This window comes from Sinocyclocheilus rhinocerous, unplaced genomic scaffold, assembly GCF_001515625.1.
Source record: "Sinocyclocheilus rhinocerous isolate Xijiao unplaced genomic scaffold, SAMN03320098_v1.1 scaffold1376, whole genome shotgun sequence".
In the NCBI taxonomy this organism is placed as follows: Eukaryota; Metazoa; Chordata; class Actinopteri; order Cypriniformes; family Cyprinidae; genus Sinocyclocheilus; species Sinocyclocheilus rhinocerous.
Genome location: NW_015646354.1, coordinates 1,090,616 through 1,111,114, shown reverse-complemented (window position 1 = coordinate 1,111,114; position 20,499 = coordinate 1,090,616). Strand labels below are relative to the sequence as shown.

At 38.8% G+C, this 20,499-nt stretch overlaps 1 protein-coding gene across 1 annotated transcript in view; it reads left to right on the top strand.

The window, feature by feature from the left end:
- The window catches only part of LOC107707538 (39S ribosomal protein L23, mitochondrial-like), a gene marked incomplete at its 5' end in the record, with an annotated part of 16,981 nt that extends 777 nt beyond the window's left edge, over positions 1 to 16,204 (top strand). The window contains 2 exons of the mRNA XM_016511598.1: positions 6,645 to 6,718; positions 15,467 to 16,204. Of these exons, the coding sequence (XP_016367084.1) occupies positions 6,645 to 6,718; positions 15,467 to 15,631 (239 nt within the window). The remainder of the gene's footprint in view (positions 1 to 6,644; positions 6,719 to 15,466) is intronic.
- Between the last annotated feature and the right edge of the window lie 4,295 nt (positions 16,205 to 20,499).

Sequence of the window (20,499 nt, the reverse complement as noted above, 5' to 3'; positions counted from 1 at the left end):
CAAATGTTCATTTCTGGGCAAACTATTACTTTAAAGGGATAGTTCACCCAAAAAATTTAATTCTGTAATTAATCACTCACCCTCATGTTGGTTCCAAACCTGTAAGAATTACACCTGAACACAAATTAAGATATGTTTGATAAAATCAGAAAGCTTTCTGACCCTCCATAGACAGCAACTTAACTGAAATGTTCCCAGGCCCAGAAACATAGTAAGGTTGTTTACTAGTGGTGGTAAACATAGTACCACGACGCATGCATGTGCATTCCTCTACTTGTAAACAAGGCTCATGGGGGTGAGTAAATTATGAGGAAATTTTAATTCAGAAGTGAACTAATCCTTTAATAGGCATTAAGTGAAATATGGTGCTTAGTTTAATCCCATAATACAAACATTAAATTTTTAAATATTTATTTATACTGTATAATTTGATTTGTTAAATATAAAATTTTAAGTAAGAACACAAATGTCTTAGGTAAGTAACACAAGCTTTACTGGTATGGCTTGAGCCAAATAATGTTACTTACATTTATAAATACCTGTCCTTACAAAAATGTACAACTCGTGGAACAAAGTGAATCAAATTATTGTGAAACCTCTATGAAAATCATAACTGTATGTCCAGCAATGCTAGCCAATTATAACGAAATATCCGACTCAAAACGCCATTTTGAGGTTATTACAATTTATTACCCGAACATTTTTAATGTGTGCACACTCAATGCAAAAAGACAGACTTTGATATAAAAAAAAAGTCTAAATATAGTGATTCATCAATTCAATCTATTTTTGACCTTTAGTAACGCGGGATAAAATGGCTCAAATCATTTGCAAATGCATAAAATGCATTAACTGCTAAGACACTAAACACATTTAAACAAATAAAACAAGGAACTTACGATAACTTACCAGTTGCGCGGGCTGAACGATGAAGAGAAGCTCATCACCAGCAGGTTCAGAAAACCGCATGCCGCGTTTCCCCACAAAGGTCCTCACAGGCGATCAAAAAATATCCCCTCCTACATTATTTTTTTTATATAATACGAGCTAGTTTTTCGCGCGTTGCAAACTTATTTTAAAAAAATTAAATCCGAGGCGAGTCAGCGAGCAACAACAACATGGCGTCTTTTCAAAAAGTTGCAGCAGCTAGTTGAGGGCGGCGCACGTAAGCACGTGCGTGACGTCAGACGGGATTGTACTAAAACTATTTGAGTACACTGCCAAAAACAAATGAAAGCATTTGAGTGCTGTAAACTTAAAATTACATTTGTGTACTAATTACTCAAAAAATTAGAGGCGAATGAACGTTTTTATTTATTTTGAGTAATTACAACCCAATTCCTTTATCAAAGATTTACTATTTGGTTTTACAGTGTATCTTGTGCTCTAATAGTTGCATTTTTAAGATGAATTGATTAGATATAATCACTTTCTAGATTAGAAAGGGTGTCAAGGCCTCTCCATTCTCGTCCATTCCAGTACATTCTGCTGTTTTTGCATGCGAGAGCATGTCTTGTGAGCCCCCTTCACTCTTTTGCACCTCTGCTCACTCTGTTTTGTGGTCGACTTGCCTAACAACGCAAGCCAAACTCAGCTGACAGCAGCAATGCCATCAACTGGCCTGAACTTTATGAAGTCCTTATACAACAACTCGCCAATGTTCTATGTTTATCACTTGTGTTTGCGCTCCTGGGGTGGTCGGTCACCTAGATAGGGGTAGTATGAGTGTTAGTCAGTGAGAATGATCAATACTGACAAGATGTTTTGGAGATACTTGACAGCCGAGCGGGAGTTTGAATTTTATGTATAAACATATGGCTAATTCAGGGAACTGTGTTTTGCAGAATTCAGATCAAGTGGGAGACACTGAGGGAGGGAAGGAGAGGGAAGTGAAAGAAGGAGTGGTTTGCGTGATTCCACTCACAGCTGCTTATCTCTCCATCCATGGCTGTAGCGTTCCAGTCGACAGTTGTCCTAGGATGCCCTGCCCTGTTTATTTCTTCACAAAGTTTGCCAGAAGTGTTACACAACAGTGTTTTTTTTTATTATTTATCGTCATTATTATAGGAGTAATTCACCCAAACCAGAAACTTTCATCATTTAGTTATTTACTATCATGCCATTACAAACCTGTAGGCTCAACACAAAAGGAGAATTAAAAAAAAAATCTTCACACAGCTCTTTTTCATACAATGACAGTTCATAATGAATCACATCTGTAAGGTGCCAAAAATAACAAAAAAAATTAAAAAGGTCCTGAACCCACATTACAGCTTTGTGCGAGAATCACATTGAAATATAAAGATTCAGAAGAATCTTCAAAAGAAAATGTATGTTGTTGGTCGTCCTTCAATATGTTTTGTTTTATTTATTTATTTAGACCTTGTCATTTTTTTAATCGAAATGTCATAATCCTCTACCTGTAAAACATCAGACTTTTGGCAAAGCATGTCATGCTTCTCCAATAATTTTGTCCGAATAAACTCCACCCCTTCTTACAATAGAGTGCATTAGTCCCTGCCCATTTTTTCAGCTGCATTTTTTTCCATTTATTTTTTTACATATGGATTTTAGAAACGTCTTTGTTAAAGCTCTATAAGCCATGAACCAAGCCAACCAGCTATGATGTTAATCACAATAGTACAAACTTTGTATTGAAGCAAAAATGACAATGAAAATGACAAAAACACAAAGGTACAAGACCTTGTACTTAACAGCTCTGAGTCCAGTGTTGGGCAGTAACGCATTACTTAGTAAGGCGTTACTGTAATTGGATTACTTTTAACGCGTTATAATTTTCAAAATAGTAATTAGAGTATAGTTACAAGCCGATGTCTCTATACGTGCCGCGTTACATTGCTGACAGAATGCAGTGATTTATAATCTAGATTGTAAAAAGGGTGTAGCTCACGCACTGTCGAGTCAAGTGCCAGTGTATTAGAGTCCTGCTCTCCCGCGAGACCCGATGCAACAGCGGGACAAGACTTGATAGGCGAGTGCAGAGACTCGTGTGTGTGTGTGTGTGCGGGATGCGGGAGAATAAAATGATTCACGGGACTCCCGCACAATAGAAATATCTAAACATAAAATATCTGAAACAAATAAATTGTTATTAATCTATTGCACAAAAGCAACATTAACTAATATAAACGATTAACAGGTGCAAGCGTATGCAGAGTTTCTATTTAGGCTATAACACGTGTTTTAGCAATGTGACTAATTACTAATTACTTTTGAAATAAAGTAATCAGAACAGTAACGTGATTACTTTTAAAAGGAGTAATCAGTAATCAGTAATTTGATTACATTTTCAGAGTAACTTGCCCAACACTGTCTGAGTCAAAGATCTAAAATCCTTTGAACCTTGGTGAATGACAGAAATGTAAAACTATCCATTTAAAGTTGTTGATTGTACATAGAAACAATATATTTTAGTTTTTTTTTTTTTGCAAAATATGCACATATATTTTAGTGTTTTGACTCTATTACATAACTTGTAGTTCTTCATGGGAGTGGGTGGAGCTCTGCGCTTGTTTAGCACAATTTGCTTGTTGCGACTCTCTGCTTATTAATGTAGTTTGGTGATGTAGTTTTTCACCAGGGACTCAGCTGTTAAACTTTTTTATGATTGTTTAAAACATCAGTTGAATAATGCAAACTGATAGCTTCAGCATTGTTAAAAATCCTATGGAGAAAATGAATGGCGTTTTTACTTCCAGAACCAGACTATTGTGCTCTATAGACTGCAAGCTCGCATTCAGATCTGCCTCCATCCAACCAACAACCAATGGATAGAAACATTCAAGATGTTTAGGCATAATCGGTTTTGAGCTTTTTCTTTTCAGTGAACTGGTTGATCTGGTTGGCAAACCGGACAAACCGTTAATTCACAAATCTAAGTTCTGAACTCAGTGACTCAATGATCTGTTCGCAGTTCTCAAGTTAACAGCTTACTGTGGGGAAGATTATCAGTGAATAGAATTTAGGTCTGTTCCTCACAAAAATATCCAAAATATTGTATGACTTCAGAAAAAATTGAATATAGTACTTGTATCGACCACTTATAATGGTGCTTTTAGGAATTATTATTTTTTTTTTTAGCTTAACAGCTGTGGCCACTTTGAGCTGTCGTGGTATGGAAAAGATTTGCATACACATTTTTTTTTTAATCTAGTTTTCCATATAAAAAATAGGCCATATGGGTTTGGAACAACATGAGTGTGACTAAATTGCATAATTTTAAAAATTTAACTATTCCTTTAAAGCATAAAGGTTACGGCAATATAACATAAACAATAATGCCTACGGGTAAGTAAATAATGCTGGGGTTATTACAGGCTTTACCGTCTGGTTAACGCAGAGGGAACCACTTTTACGAGCTGCCAGTTGGGTTTACGCCACTGGGATTTTTCCGTGCGGTTTCCACACCAACGCTGGAGAGGGCCAATAAGCAAAGTGGCCATTTTTACAGCCACACCGTAAAGGCAGAAAAAAATGCGGAACACCCATTAGGTGAAATAGACCACGTCAGGGAAGGTGTCCCGCTCTGGGTCATGGGCTCCACTCCACTGATGGTTTAAAGGATGTGGAGAAAAGGGGGCGCTGGTGGAACCCCCAGCCTCAAGGCGTCTATTCTTTTTCCTACTGAGTATTTTGGAAGGGGTTTCTATAACTACCCCTCAGGCCTGGGATTTGTAACATAATAGTAGCCAGCCAACACACAACCTCAAAAGAGAGCTTGATTGAATATTTATTTATACTATATAATGCTGGGTGGGAGTACGGGAATGGAAACAGAGTTCGCATACATGAACAAAAGCGCTTCTCACCTGTTTTGCGGGTTGACCGTTCATTTGACCCTAAATGGAGGGAGTGTTTGTGTGTTTAGGGTTTCCTTGTACTAGTAAAGGAAGACTGCCAATCCTGTTTAAGAAAACTCATCACACAGGTCGTCATTTAAACTTTTTTGTTGAGCAGGTTTTAAAGGGTTAGTTCACCCAAAAATGAAAATTAGCCCATAAATTACTCACCCTCAATGCATCCTAGCTGTATATGACTTTCTTCTTTCAGACGAATCCAGTCGGTTTTATATAAAAAATTGTCTTTGATCTTCCAAGCTGTTTAATGGCACTCAGCGGGTGTTGCGGTGCATTAGTCCAAAAGAAGTTAAATAAAAAGTGCCAACCATAAAAAAAAAGTGTCTCACACGGCTCCGGGGGGTGAACAAAATCCTCCTGTAGCGAATTGATGTGTTTTTGTAAGAAAAAATAATTATATTTAAAATGTAATAATCAATTTAATCTAGCTTGCGCTCACTGTTGTAAATGGAAGCAGTTCAGGGCGGACGACGTATGAGGTTGGTTTTCAGCATGCGATTATTAAATTATTAACTATATACACCTAAGATGCATTGAGGGTGAGTAATTTATGGGCTAATTTTCATTTTTGGGTGAACTAACCCTTTAAGGAGAGATTTCACTGCAAAATCTTGACATTACTATACCACTCTCATATCATTTCAAATCTTATATCATTGCAGAACTTTCAACAGGAATCTGAAGAAATTTCTGTATAACAACAGTTCCTTGTGACAGTACAGCTCTTAAGCTCCAAAACTGACTGTCAGCAAATCAATAAATACTTATACTTTGGCCTGTATTGTATGGCTTCGGAAGACCTGAAATGTAGCACACATTATATGGACCCAAGTTAAATTGAATTTTGGTGTATTTATTGGTCTTTTTTGGAGCTAAGTAGACATGGTCACTATGAACTTGTAGTATGAAAAACTATACCTTTAAACTTTCTGACTGAATGAACCAAATGTCATGCTGTAAAGATATTTTAATGTAAAACAATGCTGTTATTCACCAAGTGTGTTATGTTTTTAATGATTTAATCTTTTTACTCTTCTTGCACTGTCTTGTTTTTTGGAAGTGATTTGGTTCAGATGTACTTCTTGACTTCTTTCTCTGGGTTCTTGTGAATATTACCCAGCAGGCTTTGTGCAATTACATCATGGCTAGCTGGGAAAAGGTTAACATGCATTCCACGGTTAACATGACTGAAAACATGGGCTTCTTAACATAAACCCAACCCCCTGTTACCCTAAAATACATATTGGGTATCTAAAATATTCTGCAAAAAATAACAATCTTCTTTGAAGGTGTAATTCTGTCCATGTAAATATACCCAGCTGCAACACAGTTGGAGAGGTGATTTTTATATCACCTGAGGTCTTACTATAATTATAATAATTTGTTACATTTATATAGCGCTTTTCTGGGTACTGAAAGCACTTTACATGGAAGGGAGGAATCTCTTCAACCACCACTAGTCAGCATTAATCAGATATTACTGGTTGATTTATTAGTTGTTAAACAAACACATTGATAGTATTTGCTTTGTTGCAGTATGCTTTGTTATTTAAGTATATATATTAAGTAGTTTTCATTAACTGTGTATCTGCAATTTGTGCCTCCTCTAGTGCCACCAAACATAATTGTTTACTAAAAACATAATTTCTAAATGAAATTCAAAATAAGTGTTGTATTACGGTATTGAGAATGAGCAATTGTAAATTAATAATAATTACAATAATCTTTTAGCTAAATATTCATCATCTCCTTTTTTCTTCTATCAAGGTACAAACAAGAAACGAAACCACTCAAACCAGCGAGTGAAGAGGCCAGATTACAAAGTGGCATACGTTCAACTGGTGAGTGTTATTCTGTTGAGGCCTATATTTGAAAGTGCCTGACATTCATTGTTAAAGTCCCTGTGTGTACCTGTGGTCTCTTCTGTCCATCTTGATTTTCAGAAAATGCCCCCATCATTAGCACAGGACCATTTAAATTCCCTTTTTAAGACTTTATTGATTATGGGTGCTTGGGTCAGATGGATTGTTTTAGTTGAAGTTATTGAACAAAACAAGAGAAATGGGATGCTTGGGCATTTAAGCCCTGCATTTTTGTTTCTTCTTTGTTTTGAGGGCCCATCACAGCTTATGTTCCCTTAAAAAAAAAACCAAGGCACAGGTACTCTTTGATGCAAAACCCTCACCTTATTATGTTCGACTCCCTGAGTCCCATCGCTGCTTGTTTAGTTTCTGTCTCTCCCACATATTCGCCCCTGCCCTCCTGAGAAAGGCGGCAGTTTGGGTTCTGGCTTTGGCCAAGAAGGCAAGAGGTCGTCTTTGGTTACATGCCAGACTTTGTGCAGGAATTATAGTACAAAGTTCTCAGAGAGCTATGGTTATTATCATGGGCGGATGGGAGCGTTGTTTCTTGGGGCATCAGAACGTTAGCATTGGTCGCGATCCAGTGGCGAATTGCGCTGCTGGGTTCACACCTGTTTTTGGGCAGAGCCCTGGGCTGTTGATACCGACCGTGTTTGAAGTATGCTGGCATGAAAATACCTTAATCTGATCTCCTTTGATTCATTTGGGAAAGCTGCTTTTGTTTCTTTACGGTTTTTAGTTTTCAAGAGAAGCATTGGATTGTTTGCTCTCTTTTTTTCAGCCATCAATCAAGGCAGGGATAAATAATTAAACTTGTCAAAACAGAGCGGCTTGTAATGGGATACACAAGCAAAACACAAATTAATATTTAAAGGTGAACTTCCACTTGACAAGAGTTGAATGACTTCCTGTGTGGCTTTGCGCCATCTATTTAACCTTCTCATAAACCCAGTTAGGGACTTGGATCCAGAGAATTACTGCATCCTGTTCCTAACATTTGTCTTCTTTCAAATGCAGTGCCATATTTGCTTAAACATTTCTGGAGAGAACTACTTCCTTGTTGTCCAATCTTTCAGAAAGTCATGCTTATTTATGTGTGAATAACATGCAAGCTAAAAAATCTCAGACCGCTAATTGTATTTGTTGTTTGTTGATTTTCAAATATAAAACTTGTTTTCAGTGTGTGTATCAGTTCTTTTTGAACGTTTTCATCTAATTTGAACAAAACCGTGATAATATTGATAATCGTGATAACTTTGGTCACTATAATCCTGATATGAAATTTTCATACCGTTACATCCCTAGACCGCGGCGAAAAACACTGATATGAAACCACATTTCCGGCCTCTTTCTTCTCCTCCAGCAGGTCTGCAAAAAAACACTGCCCAAGAAAAGCCCTCCTTTCTTTTCAGTGGTGGGTGAAAACAAGATTGTTCCTAATTGACACCACATGTGGGGGAGTGTTCTGTGGTTGGATAACCTCAACGGTTCCCCCCGCCAGCCCTTCCCCCCCAACGCACTACATCAGCTAATATTCCAGAGGCAATACGTTGAGGAACACTCTCTACGACTCCGAACCCCCCTGATTTTACAAACTCCAGGCTCGTTGAAAAAGCCACCACATGTGGGGGAGTGTTCTGTGGTTGGATAACCTCAACGGTTCCCCCCGCCAGCCCTTCCCCCCCAACGCACTACATCAGCTAATATTCCAGAGGCAATACGGTGAGGAACGCTCTCTACAAACCCCCCCCTCCTCAGATTTTACAAACTCCAGGCTCGTTGAAAAAGCCGTGTGTTAGTACGGTTCCTTGATGGCCACTCTCTCATCAGACCTCCCCACGGTGGGGAGGAGTGCGGGAGGAGAGAGAGTTCATCAAGGAGGAGGAGGGGGTTACGGATGGAGTCGACACATGAAGCGAGGTGAGCGAGGGCACCATGGAGCCGTGCCAGAACAGGGAGGTCCAGACAGGGGTCAGGGAAATCTTAAGCAACATAAAATCTTGAGACAATATCAAGGTTTTAGGTACGACCGCTTTGCAAGTAACGCTCTAGTTAAATGAAATGATATCCTGTGCTTCCCTTTGCAAGGCTGTGACCTGTTCGGTCCTGGTATAAAGGTTCTGTTTGTTGATGTTGCGTCTGTAGTTTCCCGGGCTGGCTGGCGTAATGCACCATAGCACATGTTATTGTATAGACGCTCCCTATCAGAATCACTTACCCCCTACACTGAATTTCACTGATCTGTAATGTTGTATAATTGGCATTTTGCTTAACTATATACCTCATTGAAACTGATTTTGGGGGAACACTCCAGCTTGCCCACTTGTCCACAACAACTGTTTATATTGCCCCCCTACCACCCTGCTTTTTCCACAAGGGTCTTGTTGCAGGCATAAGTATTTAGCAAGACAAGGCAACTGTTGTTGGTACTAATGGATGTTTGTTGTTGTTTGAAAGCTTGTTGCCGAGTCGTTGTTTTTTGGGGCTGTGTTTCGGTCTGGATCAGCTGGTAGCCAGGCTACCTTTCAGATCGGATCGCAATGTTCCACCTGAACTTGTGAGCACACTCTGCTCAATTACCACTCAACAAAACCGAGTGAAACTCAACCATGCTAAGGCATACTATTATTTTTCTATTCAAATGGGTTCCTTCCTGTTACACACATCTCCCCCACTGATTGCCATGCACAAATTAACACCCTTTCCGTTTTTGCTGTTTTAAGTTGATGGCTTGTGAAAGTTCACATTGTGATCTTATCAACACTAGATGGCAACGTTTGGCTTCAGTGGTGCTGAATGAATGTAGGGCCCTACAACATTGCTGTCATGTATTCCTTGCAGTTCAGAGTACTGTAAGCCAAAGTAATGAAAGAAGAAAACTGACATGTCTATGAGTAATTCACGTGTTGCATGCCTTCGAACACGTTTTGAAATATTAATTTCACAAGCATTGAGAGAGTTAAGTTTAGAATTGTAAAATAGAAAAGGTGTGAGGTAAGTTTGTCATTTAGAAAAGGTACTGACTAAGTTATTGTATAATAGAATAGAAAGGTACAAGGTAAGTTTATAATTTAAAAAGGCACAAGATAGGTTTATTGTTGCACTGTAGAACAGAGAAGGTACAAGGTAAGTTTGTAATTTAGAAAAGGTACAAGGTAAATGTATCATCATACTGTAGAATAGCAAAGGTACAAGGTAAGTTTGTCTTTTAGAAATGATATTGTAAATTTGTCATTTAGAAAAAGTATGAGGTAAATTTGTAATTAAGAAAAGGTATGAGGCACATTTATAATTGGATTTTGTAGAACAGAAAAATTACGAGGTAAGTTCATCAATTAGAAAAGGTACGAGACTCATTTATCATTGCTCTGTAGAAACAAAAAGTTATGAGGTAAGTTTGTCAAATTGAAAAGGTACGGGGTGAGTTTATCATTGTAGCAAATGTATGAGGTAAATTTGTCTTTGTATTATATAAAAAAGGTACAAGTTACGTTTGTCATTTATTCAATAAAAAGCAACTAGTTAGGTTTGTTATTATAGAAAAGATAGTGTAAGTTTAAAATTGTAAAAGGTATGAGTTATACATTTGTCATTGTAGATAAAAAGATGCAAGATAATTTTGTCATTGTAGAATTATAATAAGATGTTTGCCGGCATTTTTTTTTTTTAATGGTGGACTAGGCTTGGTATAAAACGTTGACACTGTTTATCAGATTTGGTTGTGCATGTGATTAGGGCATTTTTTTATCTAACTACAATTTTTAATTGCAAATGTACAGTATTTCATCCACCACAAGGGCTTTCGTAAGGCTGTGTTCGGATGAAAGGAGCACAGCATGAATAATGGAAAGGCCAGCGGGGTCTCTGGCATCCTGTTTGAAGCAAGCGCACACACACACACACACACACACACACACTCAGTTCCCCAGTGTACGTCCACTACGAGACGGCCGCTGTGAGTGCCAGCAGACGCGAGCAAAGGAGATGATATTGAAGCCCTGCCTCCACCTCCACTCCACGTCCTTTATGAGCTGTGTATTTCTTGCATTTCCCTCAAGTCACTCTCATTTAGTATTACTACAAACACTCATTGTCACGAAACACCATTCTTTTTCCACCCCATTACTGTTTTATCAGTCTCCCGATGTCCAGGCACCACCCAGCTTTATTTCTGTATCATTTTCAAAATAAATTACACAGAAACTAGCAATGCTTTTCCTGTTATGGTACCACCTCAATTTTCCTGCTTCTGTCTCTGTCTCTCACTATTCCTTTCCCCCTCTCTTTTCTTTTGTGTGTTTTGTACACCGGAGATTGAGGGAGAGGTTCAGGACCCTACATGCAAAAGTAGGGGTTATCTTTGATTGCCAACCAAAAACCAAAAAATAGCCAGGACTTGGGCAAGTCTGAACAAGTCGACCGGTCACAACTGTCATCACTGCAAACATGGAACGAGTGACTCAGTGGCTTAAAATGACATGAAGGCTTATACTGCTCTGAATGGAGACTTTGCCACCCCTTCCTTAAGACTGACCGCTTGGCTTGACCGTAATGATTTAACAAGCCAGACTGTGTGCCAGCCGATTGTCTACGCCCGTGTGTACGAGAAACAGTTCCCCAGTTGCAGTGGAAACCTGCTTCTGTTTTACAGTAATGGGTACAAAAACGTCTGGCTTATGGCTGTCCTCATCGAGGAAATATAATATGCTTTGTTTAATTTTTCCCTCCGCACACTTTTCCCTGGCGTTGAGGATTCATTAGAGTGGTTTTGGGAACAAAGGCTCTGGACCCCCACACATGTTTGGCAAGGCAGCTGTGTCTTGGCATGGGGAACGCATTGCATGAATCATGTTCTCTACTGCTGTGGCCAGTCAGGTTTTGACAGCTGGGCCACTATACCCATGCCCGAAGGAAGTGTTTATGCACAAACGCTGGTCCTCTTCTGGGAGTCAGTCAAGGCGTCAGAGTGAAGCAGAGCAGACAGACAGTCTGGCACGGGCCCAGATAGGCTTTACATTAGCACTATTGGTCTGTGCTGTTTTTCACAGAGGGTGAAACAAATTCGGATACAAAGACTGACCAGTGCTTTTGGTGTAATAAACTTGCCTCATTCGTGTCATTCCATACCTGTTGTAGTAGTCAACTTTTTTGTGTGCTTATGTTACATTTACACATTTGGCAGATGGTTTTATCCAAAGTGGCTTACATTCAAAGTAAACTTTTTTTTTTTTCTCGCTTCATGGGTTCCCTGGGAATCAAACCCATGATTTTTATTGTTTCTTGAGATCAAATATGAAATGCTACAATAGTCCCATTGTCTATATTGTTTATGCACATTTTTGGATTGTACATAGGCTGCATTCCACTTAAACACAATCATACTTTTATATAAACAAACCCATCCACATAGCATTTTGTTGGTCACTGTGGTTTAAAGGTTGCACCAAATTTGCGAGTTTCTTGAGATGGAGTAGATAGAGGTCATGCACTCATTGAGAACATCCGGCTCCTCCCTTGTGGTCAAGTCTGGGAGTTTTCCATTTGTTTGTCCCAACCTGGGTCCTCGCTACTGAGACTAGCCTTGGAATTCCTGTCTAGCCATAGAGCTGCCCTTAATTACCACTTTGATTTGCAAGAACCATTAAAGCTACAAATCATCACTTTATCAGGAGCCTGTACCCACTATCCCACCATCGTTGTGACTTTTGGCTCAATTCAGGCTCATTTTTTGGTATGGTGTGTGTCAAGACCAAGAGATATGAGGTGTCTCAGGGCAGCCAAATATCTGTGGTTAGTGAGTATCGGTTGTCAGTTAAGACTGTGGACTCAGAGGAAGTAGCAGTGTGGCCCACCCAGTGAGGCTGGCAGAGGGAGCTGTTTACAAGCATTTCCCTGCATTTCCTGCTCTTCTGTCTGGTAATGAACTTGTTAATAGACTTCCAACATTACGCAAACATGCCCTCATCATTAAAAGTCCTGAAAATGTGGTCACATACAAAGAATGTCTCAGATTTATACGTTTTGTTTGGCTTTAACTCCTTGGTGCAAAATAAATCAAAATTGTGATAGTTCCATTCTTGCAGCAGTGATTGGCCAAGGGGAAATAGAGATAAGCATGAGAAGAAAAATGAATGTCTCTGAGGAGATGTCGGCAAACACCCATGTCTTGATCCCACTCCCACTGGAGGGTTTTGCTAGTTAACTTGCTGGTACATTTAAATTGTACAACCTTTTAATTTATACTCCTAAACCAGTTCATTCTGTTTTCTTCTGGTACTTGCATTTTTTTTCTGAAGGTAACATGTTAATTCTTTTCCCCCCTCATCTATGGGAATATAAAGGGCATCGGACACATTTAAATTGAAGCTTCTGCTTCTGTCTAATAATTTAGCCATCGTCATAGAGCAAACAGTGATAAGGCAGCGACTAAAGGGGAGAGGGTGGTGCTTTATGTACGGAAACTATCTACTGCTAATCCTTTCAGACTGGCCCAAGTCATGTCAGTTGTTCCCGTTTGACTGATCGTGGAAGTGATTGTGGGATGTGAGTCACTAGAGTTCACCAAGAGTGCTAGTGTTAGGGCGGTTACTGATTTGGGGTGACTGCAGACTCTATTCATTGAAACTAACTCTAAGAATCTTTAAAGGTGGGCTAGTAAATGCTATATAAATCAGACTAAAGGTGAAGTCTGTGATTTCTGACACTAGCATCACCAAACAGAATTGCCTAAATAAGGACTGTTTCCTGAACACTCCCCATTTTTTTAATAAATACATTTTTTTTTGTTTTGTTTTTTTCAATTCTGAGTGGTCCTTGCCATATACAATTTTCCACCACAATGCTGGCTGACAAACTATGACAACCTTCCATTTCCTAATAGGTGTACCGAGTTGTTCCTAATGTCAGGATGATTGTTTGGATGCTTGATAGTTGCTATGGTGTTCTGAGTAATTGCTGGGCATTACTAGGTGGTTGCTTATTGGCCCAAGCCAACCCCTAAGTTTATATATATATTGGTTGCTAGATATGACTCAAGTTCCTCCTTTAACATAAGTATGTGCCCTCTTTATGAAATATCTTGAGACCAAAAGCAATATTACATCTGTCTTCACAAACCATTATGAACCAATGTATTTAAATGAAACATTAATGCATTGTTTCCTGTTCTTTTATTTTACGTTTTTGAAATTTACTGTTTTTTTCAGTCATTAACTCCTAATATAATTAGAAACTTCTCTTGCTCACAAGGGCTCAGAATGCACGTCTATCCCTGATGTAAAGCCACTGAATGTACAGTTTATGGTGTAAGTTCAGGGCCTGACTTATAGAGGGGTGGAGGAGGGGGAGAGTCGGTTAGTCTAACAGGAACAGATGTTGGGTTGAACCCAACAACAACATTTTTGTTCCATGCTTTAGTCTTCCTTATTTCGATTATTTTACGCACAGGGGGTGGGGGGGGGAGACATGTCAAATAAGACATGTCAATGCGTAATTGATGCATCTAGCACTTTCTGGATAATGTATCACATGCTATTCCTAACGACTACTTTTATTACGTAATAAACATGAATATGTAGTGCTGCTTTTAAATTTGAAATAGTAATATTAATACTGTTCTGTTAAATCAAACTGCGGAAGTGTTTGCCATAGCCTGAGACAAGAGTTTGTACACATTATGTATAAACATTAGTGCTAGCCAACAATAAGGCACTTGTTTAAGGTACATTAATGTTTCGGTGGACAGTCATGTGGTGACTTGTTTTTGTTAATCAGCCTCTCTGTCAGGGCTTCCAAACTTTTCAACTCCACTCTTGGATTGTCATGCGAACGGTTCCCCTTGCCGGTCTTTAGTCATAGTGGGTTTTTTTTTCTTCAAGTAAAGTTTACTACAGGTGAAGGAACAAACATTTTTTTGGCATCCATTTTAGTACTCCGTTACTAAGGTCCTGTTTTTAATAGGTTTGGTTCTTGTACTTTCACTTGGCTGGACTCCGTGTTTATAGTGTGGGGTTTTGCATTCCTAGATGGTAGGGTTGGAGCGCCACTGCTGCGCCTTGGAGGCCAAACTGTTGATTTGAAGTGTTTCACTTGTTTTTTCCCCCCTCCTTTTTTATTCCACTATTCTTTTGTCATTTTATTCACTTAAAAGTTACTGCATTTGTTACAAAGAACAGGCCAAAATAATAGATCATCCCAGTAGAAGCATTTGTTTTAAAAAGGCACTGCTTTTCATTAACTGTTAACTCACTGCAGTCCCTGTTTCCTCCTGCTGTTGCCACACCTTGTTTTATCTTTGGAAAAATATTGATGGTCTCTGGAATGGAGATGTACCAGCAGCACTAGCACATTGTCTCTCTGCATTCACAAGGCCTATTCCTCCTTCATGTCTGTCAAAAAAATTTACAATGTTTTAGAAGGGCCAGGCCCCTGAGATATGGTGATCTATTTATTTCTGCAAGTTTTTCAGAGGCAGCGTTTGAGAGCAGATCTCCGGAAAAGGGCACTGTGTCCTGTCCAGTGAAGTGAAATTGATGAACAATTTTTGTCAGTAACATTAAGCATTAAAGATTGTACAAGTGTAGATATTTATTACTTTTAGGAGGAAGCATAATGCATTCTTCAAAACTATTGTTCCACAAAAATTAAATGGAACAACATGGATGACAAAGTTGATGACAGACAGACGGACAATCTTTAAACCTTTAACAATTCCTGCTTTTCTTACAGGCTCAGCAGCAAACCTTCCAGTTCCCAGATATCTTTCCTGAGAAGGATAAGAAGCACGAGGAGGGCTCTGTTGAGGAGATGCAGGAGACGTTCATGGAGGATGAGCGTCAGAGGCAGAAATCAGATCCCAGAAGAGGAGGAGTTACTGAATGGTTTGGCCTCTAGACAGACAAGTGTTGAATGAAGAATGACTTCAGAGAGGCAACAGCTGAATGAAGAATGTGGTGTATTGTAGATTATGTATTTGCGCAGGAAGAGCCATTTACAGTGATCTGACCAGCATCCATAGAGGGCCATTTGCAGTGATCTGATCTGACTCGATGGTTAGACAGATTGCCTGAGAGAAGGATTGGAAATCCATTACTCTATTAGAATCATGGGCTCTGTCAAAGAACGCTGATGTCTACATGGCATATGATCAATCCTGACCATCTGCCATGTCATATACGTCTTTCAGGTTATGTTCTCCTCCCACAGGTCTCAGAAACTTGCTCAAGCAAAGGTCTTCCTTGCGAAGTTCTTGAGCATACATGTTTCCTTTCCTTTAAAGTTCCTCCAAATTTTTTTCCTTTTGCCCTCGCTGATCTTCAAGTTCATGAACTACTTGCGGTAAAATGGTCAATCTCATAAAGTGACTCTCCAGTTCTTCGTGCAAAATCATACTCTTAATGTTGTTCCTGAAAGCTCTTTTAAAAAAAAATCTGCATACTTCAATTCCAATAAAACAGTACAGCATGACTTGTTTTTGTGTTTTCTTCAACTTTGTTGGCTCTAGAGTTAGCTATTCCCCACAGATGTGTTGGATAACCGCTTGCCAGCTCTCATACCAGAGCGGCTTACTTCACCCAGCCAACCTGGTGTTCGCCAGGGAGAATGTCAATATTGATAACATTTGCCCACTGTTTTGTGCTTGTACTCAAGTACCCCCTGCATTGCAATAAAGCAATTTGATTTAATACAAAAAATACCTTGTAATGGACCAGCTGGACAACAAAGAAATAACCCTTAATTTTTTCCAGTATCCTCATTGCTTGAATGAATGAGGAGAGCCTACGTTATATTCGGGAAGTCTCGTTGTGGTTGCCAAGGTTGGCCCCCTTCATCCCTCCCCTCGACAACCCAATCAACTCCCCTTCTCTTGCCCAAACCTTATAAAAGCATTGAAACACAATGCTTTTAACTGAGCTTTACAAAAACCTGGCACAGATTTCCTGATTTGTTAACATAATGTTCCCAACACACTGATATTGACCATAATGTTCTGGATTTGGGAAGACTTGGATCCTTGATCTCAGACCAGCAGTAATAGGAGTTATATGGTTGCTTTCCAGGATTATTGCTTTGTTTTAAAATGATGCTCCCCTACTGGTGATAAAAACAAAATGTGACCTCAGAATTTTTAGGAGGTAAGGGAAAAGAATACAGAACTGAGGGATTATGGAAGATACGTCATTACTAAAAACTAGATGCGCCATCCATCCGATGCACACGTTCTCTTCTCCCAACTAATCTCCTTTCTAAACTTCGTTCGTTAATGTCTTATGAAATTGACAGTGTGAGCCATGTTCGCAGTTCGTTCTAATGGAAGAGGGTTGAATATTTAACACAGACTCTCTTTGCCTCTCATTCAGGCTCTTATAAGAAAAGTGGGCATGACCCTATTTTTATGCCAAGTTTGGAACTGACATGACATCATCGGCTTAAGATAGAAGATGACGTAATTGAAACTGCACACTCCCATGACTAGCTGTAACATGAGATTTACTTCCATCACTTCACTCTTGCCTGCATCAGATTGTCACTGATGTTGGCAGTTCGCTTCTTCAGATATCCATGACCCATTTTAACCCTAACCCTAAATCACGCAATATAAAATGATATTGTCAATGCTTTATTCTGATTACGTAACTGTTAAATCCACAATATGTTGTACCAACATGCAGAATCCCTCAGTGAATTCATCTGTTTGATAATGCAGTTTTCCTTCCTCAAAATTGTGCAAACAGGCCAATTTTAAGCCATTTTTTGGCTTCACGTAAGTGCATACCTGCAAAGCGTCTACTGGTAGGGAGTATCTTTGTTAGCATTCTCCAAATACGCACTACTCAGATGACCTATTATAAACTGTAGCTTGTTTCTCTCAGAGAAGTAGAATTTATAAGATCAATCAAGAAAGATAAACTAACCTTTTCAACAATATGAATATATCACAGTTATTGTTCGTTTAATAAATGTGAGCTTTTGCAATCATCCTGTGTGGTCTACTGTTTCATACAGTAATGGGGGCTCCGTCCCCTGATAGTAAAATATGTTGTCATTCTTGACTCATGGATGTGGCTGTTTTTCAGTGATACTTAGGCCTTGGAGAGACACATCTGTGTCTTTAAAATAAACATAATCTCTCCACAGCTTCAAACCCAGCAGAATTTCTTGCGGGCAACATTCAATTGAGTGTCGATCATGAAGCTAATGGGCAAGTGTTCGATTTTGGCAAGCTTTAGGAACTCCAGCAACTATATTGATGCTCTTTTAGTTCCAGGGCATGGTGCCACGTCCAGCAAAGGATGGTCCGATAAATACTCTTTTGAAAAAACATTTCACGCACTACGCATTTTAGTGTCTCTGAAAGATGTTCTCTAAGACAACCAGAGCAGGCCCATAGTGAGCGGGAGATTTGGACAGGAGCCATAGACATTCCTGACACCCCCAGGTTGCTGTTGGTTCATTTGAGCTCAGCCAATGCACTCCGTCACCTCACATTTTCTGTCTTGGCCTAGTGCACAAACAGCAGTGTTTTTAGCCCAGCAGGAAGCACATATGCACAGCTGTATTTAAAGAAGATGTGCAGTAATATACCGTAGTTTACAAATAAAAATACTAAAGGAACTTCCCTCTTATGAAGAGTATCTAATGTAAACACAACTGTCATGTCAGACAGACATCAGTAGCAGTTAGCAATAGCAGTTTTTTTTTTTTTTGGGGTGCTGTAGAATAAGAGTGGATGCAATGTTTTTAAGAATCAAAATAAGAAACAACCCAAACAAAACAGTAAACTAAAGGACCTTAAGATTTGCGACAACCAGATGTGTATGCTTTTTCAGCACCTGCTCTCCATTGATCCAAACCTAAATATGATGCTGTTTTTCACATTATCAAAGGAGAGGAAACAATCAGGATTTCGGGAAATGGCTGAAATTCAATTTCGCCAGCACATGAAGCCGGATGCTACGTCAGAGCATGTGAACTTCCCATTATGCCACATATACTTTAATAATTTCCTGCGTAGTAATGTAAAAACTTTTCAATTAATTAGTTGATCAGGTTCCCAAATGATTCAGACGAGACACTGCAGGTGAATAGGGTAAAAAAAAAAAAACTAATAGTTATCGCCTTACTTACCCAGCTGATTGATTACATTGATAATTGCAAACATTTTTTGTATTACAAGTTTTCTAAAATGTTAGGTTTAAATATGCAAATGAGTCATTATTTAATGTGATATGTGCTAATTTGCATACATTTCTAGTACAAAAATCTAAACACTGGATTATGTCAGTTTCAAAATTCTTGTTTAATCTTGTTTACATATTAGAGTCAAAAGTTTTTAGGTATCTCATTTTTGTCACTCATAATTCAGAAAATGCTTAGAACGGACAGAAAACACTATATTTTCTTTTCTTTCCACTCGTCTGAAAAAAACACTTTATGAAAAACCAAAAAGCCCAAAATCTCAAATTTGACAGGTGCATGAAAAAACAGTGTTTTTGCCTGCAGTGTCTCCCCTTAATTCATTCAAATCAACATTCAATGATCTACTTGTAGTAGTTCTTAAATTAATAATCAGTGTATAATGGCACAAAGCTATGGTATGACTTGAAATGTGGTGCATATGGTGCTTTTGTGTTTTTGAAGCTTACCCGTTTTGATGCCCATGCATTGTAACTACATGAAAAAGAATGACTAGTACATTTGTTATTTGTATTCCATGGTAGGTTTGGAATGGCATTAGGGTGAGTAAATGGTGACAGTATCTTGTTCAGTCTGGTTCTATAAGTACTATTTAAGTTAAATGTAAATTTGGTTGCACAGTATGGCTGTCCCTTCAGTAAAAAACAGTAGTCTTGAATAAGCAGTATAATTATGCAGGGATAATTAAGTGGCGGTGCATACGTGGCCAGTTGATTTGAGACATCCTGCATTGATTTATTTCTTGGAAAAAGCGTTCCAACCAGAGCTAGCAGATCCCAAACATCAACTAATCAGTCAAATCTCAGAACTGTGTGTATTTTTTGCACATTTCAACAGAAAAAAAAATGTCTGATCCAGCACGTTCACATTTCTTACCTCAGATCGCTTTCATCGTGACACACGTTATTACACCCAAATGGGGACACTATTTCATTTTCTTTTTACCAGTGATGTGTTTGCAAGTCTCCTGTATAGTAGTGTGCCTTAGAGGGGTAAATAAGTTCCCCCGGAACCCCATTACTGCTTATCTGCAATCAACAATGCCTTATACCCACTGGGTGGTCTTTGTCCAAAGCAGCTGTTCAAGAAACGCATTTGCATTTTAAACAAGTTAATAATCATATTGAAACCCAAAGGACAGGAGGTGGGGGCTGTTTTGATGCTCTGAATGTAACAGAAAAGGGTTTTAGACTAGGGTTTTAGTCTTGAAAGTATGTGGCCACCCAACCTGCACCTTTAAATACATAATCAGTGGAATCATAGAGATGAGAATCATTTAGACAGTGTTCATTCTTCTGGCAATGATTGACTGTACTACTGTAGGTTCTCCTAATGCAAGGTTATGCCAAATGTGAGCTTGATTTTTCTGGGTTTTAAACCAGGAACCTCAACATCCCACCTAAACTATCTGAGTCTAGCAAGTTGGGGAACCATGAAAGGATAATTGAATTGCATCACTTAAAATATTAGAGTCTGATTAAGTGATATTGGGTGGGAAATACAATAAATGTTTGAGGATTTCTTTCAGAGATTCTTAAACGTCTGAGAATGCTGCGGTTTTTTAT